Raw genomic sequence first — 3,434 nt, 5'->3', positions numbered from 1 at the left:
TATGTGTGTCAGACTGAATTTTAATGATTGTAAAGCAGTAGATTTCAAGCTTACACATATATATATTCTATAAGGGGAATTCTTATATATCAGATGTAGATAGGGTATGACAAATTGTACAAGGTAAAGCGAGTTGGTATTCCTGTCTTGAGGAACAGATTGAAAAAAAATGTTATAAATAAAATACGACTGCTCACGACAAATAGATCAGATACAAAAAAATTAAATAAAATAAAGCCTGCCTGATGCAAGTCAACAACAACAACAACAAAAATAAGTGTGTGTGTGTGTGTGTGTGTGTGTGTGTGTGTGTGTGTGTGTGTGTGTGTGTGTGTGTGTGTGTGTGTGTGTGTGTGTGTGTGTGTGTGTGTGTGTGTGTGTCTCTGTGTGTGTGTCTCTGTGTGTGTGTCTCTGTGTGTGTGTCTCTGTGTGTGTGTGTGTGTGTGTGTGTGTGTGTGTGTGTGTGTGTGTGTGTGTGTGTGTGTGTGTGTGTGTGTGTGTGTGTGTGTGTGTGTCTCTGTGTGTGTGTCTGTGTGTGTGTGTGTGTCTCTGTGTGTGTGTGTGTGTCTGTGTGTGTGTGTGTGTGTCTGTCTGTGTGTGTGTGTCTCTGTGTGTCTGTGTGTGTGTGTCTCTCTGTGTGTGTGTGTGTGTGTGTGTCTCTGTGTGTGTGTGTGTCTCTGTGTGTGTGTGTGTCTGTGTCTGTGTGTGTGTATGTCTGTGTGTCTGTGTGTGTCTCTGTGTCTGTGTGTGTCTCTGTGTCTGTGTGTGTCTCTGTGTCTGTGTGTGTGTGTGTGTGTCTCTGTGTGTGTGTGTGTCTCTGTGTGTGTGTGTCTCTGTGTGTGTGTGTCTGTGTGTGTGTGTGTGTGTGTCTGTGTGTGTGTGTGTGTGTGTGTGTGTCTGTGTGTGTCTGTGTGTGTGTGTCTGTGTGTGTGTGTGTGTGTGTGTGTCTCTGTGTTTGTGTGTGTGTGTGTGTCTCTGTGTGTGTGTGTGTGTGTGTGTGTGGTGTGTCTGTGTGTGTATGTGCGTGTGTCTGTGTGTATGTGTCTGTGTCTGTGTCTGTGTGTGTCTCTGTGTGTGTGTGTGTCTCTGTGTGTGTGTCCGTCTGTCTGTGTGTTTGTCTCTGTGTGTGTGCCTCTGTGTGTCTCTGTGTGTGTGTGTGTGTGTCTCTGTGTGTGTGTGTGTGTGTCTCTGTGTGTGTGTGTGTGTGTCTCTGTGTGTGTGTGTGTGTGTCTGTGTGTGTGTGTCTCTGTGTGTGTGTGTGTGTCTCTGTGTGTGTGTGTGTGTGTGTGTGTGTGTCTGTGTGTCTGTGTGTGTGTGTCTGTGTCTGTCTGTCTGTCTGTCTGTCTGTCTGTCTGTTTTTCCCTTAAGCCAAGTCTTCAATATTGATTGTCTATTTTACCAACAGTCTGGTTGGGACCTTCTGGAAGATGGCAAGAATAGGGGAGAGGAAAAGCCCTTGGGTGGCTGCAGCGTGTGTAATGATGGCGGTGAACGTCCTCTTCCTATCATAGTTATAGTGTTTTGTAAGTTAATTTTTTAAATTCTTTTTGTTGTTCTAATTTTGGATAGTTGTGGATAATGCACTTCTAATTACTTATAGTATTTATTTTTATTTACTAGCTTTCAAAGAAAGTAACTTGAAGCCTTTCATTTGGAAATAAAATTTATTTGTATCATCATTGAACAGTATTCAACTACTATAAATTTCTTTCCTCATTTCAGAGCTGTAAGGATTAAACTGAAGATGGCATAGTCACAAGAAATAATTTATAGGCAAAGGAAGTTTGGAGTGTACAAACATCAGCTGCTTTCAGAATGCTATATTATTTCATATCAAAGAGGATGCCAGTTGCTTTGTGCTTTAATTTAATAAGGAAATGCTCAATAAAAATCTAACAAGGAGGAGAAAGCTTGCTCCACTAGAATTTTGCTGTATTGCCTGAAGGAAGACCAACTTTTTTGTGATGCAAATGTAAAGTTTTATATGTTGTCTCATGAAAATAATCATGACAAGTATTTTTCTTCATGGGTTTTATTGACCTTATTTTATCAACATAATATTTTCACAGAGATTCAAGGTGTATAATGGCTTCGCTTCTTGTTCCAGTAATTGTAAATATGTTTATGCATAAAGTATTACCTGTCTCCCAAAACAATGGCCAAAAGAAATATGGGAGGAAATAAATCACAAAAAAATCTTTGGCATCTAATTTACAAAAAATCTAGAAAAACATAGCATAAAATATTCTATAATCCGCATTTGTTTCCAAGTCGAAATCCATTTACATTAATACTCTAGATACAGCAGGGTAAAGAAATCTTACATCTAAAATCTCAAAAGGGAATAATACTCCAATAATACTTATAATCCTTATATACATATCAATACCTAAATACATTACTAATGTCATGTTCTGCAAATGAGTACTCATTACGAGAAACATAATGGACATTTTATATTCTATACACAAAATTGTAATAACCTAAAATCAATGGAAGCCATTCTTTGAGAAAAACGAAATGGTGTCTAAGCATAAAACTGAGACTTAATTTCTACATAATAAAACGCCGGTTTATAATGTGTAAGAGTTGTTTTGGCTTAATGAATCTACAATCAACAACCTTTCAGAGACCTGTGGCATACTAAAATGCCATAGAGAACAAAAGGGGATAAAGTTTGGTAAAAGAATTACCTAGGCATAAAAGTAATGACAATAAATGTAACAAGGCTTCAAGAAATCCATGACTGGGGAAGTATTACTTATAAATAATAGTAATTATAACAAAAATAACAATAAATTTCTAACAAAAGAAAAGATGCAAACGTAAATTTAGTTATGAGTTTGATGGAGGACTGCTTTCACCACTGCTTTTAAAATCATCATCACTATCTTCATCTGATGAGTCTGCAGTGTCTGTGGAAGTCATAAGTATGGCTTGGATCCTCTCCATGTCTTTCTTCAGAGATTCATCCTTGGGATTGAGCTGGTGTGCTGCCTGGTAGTCTGCAAGTCCTTCTGACAAAAGGCGAAGATGGACAAATGCTGTGCCACGTCGGATGTGGCACAAGAGACGAGATTTGCTGTTTTCCTGAGTTGGAGGGGTGAGCAACTCCAAGGCCTGAAACATTGGAATAGTTCCTCCAATTTAATGATCCACTTACCCTATTTAAATTTATATTAACCAAAATATAATAAAAATATTTTTAAAAGTCAAACACAAGAAAGATAACATCTATCCAAACAGAGGGACGAGAAATTCGGAAACTTCTTATTTTCAATTTTGTATCCTTTTATAGGACAAAGTCAAAAACTGTCTTTACACATACTTTTGAACAATCATTAATAGCATGATGAAGGTTGTTCAGGGCCAGATTTGCAGCTGCTCTGTTGCTGTAAAACGAAGCTTCCTGTGGACATAACTTCAATGCCTCT

At 38.2% G+C, this 3,434-nt stretch overlaps 1 protein-coding gene across 1 annotated transcript in view; it reads right to left on the bottom strand.

Moving 5' to 3' along the window:
* Positions 1 to 2,016: 2,016 nt before the first annotated feature.
* LOC113803117 (dynein axonemal assembly factor 4) overlaps positions 2,017 to 3,434 on the bottom strand; it is a 23,456-nt gene continuing 22,038 nt past the window's right edge. The window contains exons 8-9 of the mRNA XM_070141860.1: positions 3,329 to 3,434; positions 2,017 to 3,120 (exon numbers count right to left, since the gene is read on the bottom strand). The exon at positions 3,329 to 3,434 is cut by the window's right edge and continues 48 nt beyond it. Coding sequence (XP_069997961.1) covers positions 2,836 to 3,120; positions 3,329 to 3,434 — 391 coding nt within the window. The 3' untranslated portion in view covers positions 2,017 to 2,835. The remainder of the gene's footprint in view (positions 3,121 to 3,328) is intronic.

This window comes from Penaeus vannamei, chromosome 28 (genome assembly GCF_042767895.1).
Source record: "Penaeus vannamei isolate JL-2024 chromosome 28, ASM4276789v1, whole genome shotgun sequence".
NCBI lineage: Eukaryota > Metazoa > Arthropoda > Malacostraca > Decapoda > Penaeidae > Penaeus > Penaeus vannamei.
Note: the sequence above shows the minus strand (reverse complement) of the source record. Positions and strands in the feature narration are given on the sequence as shown.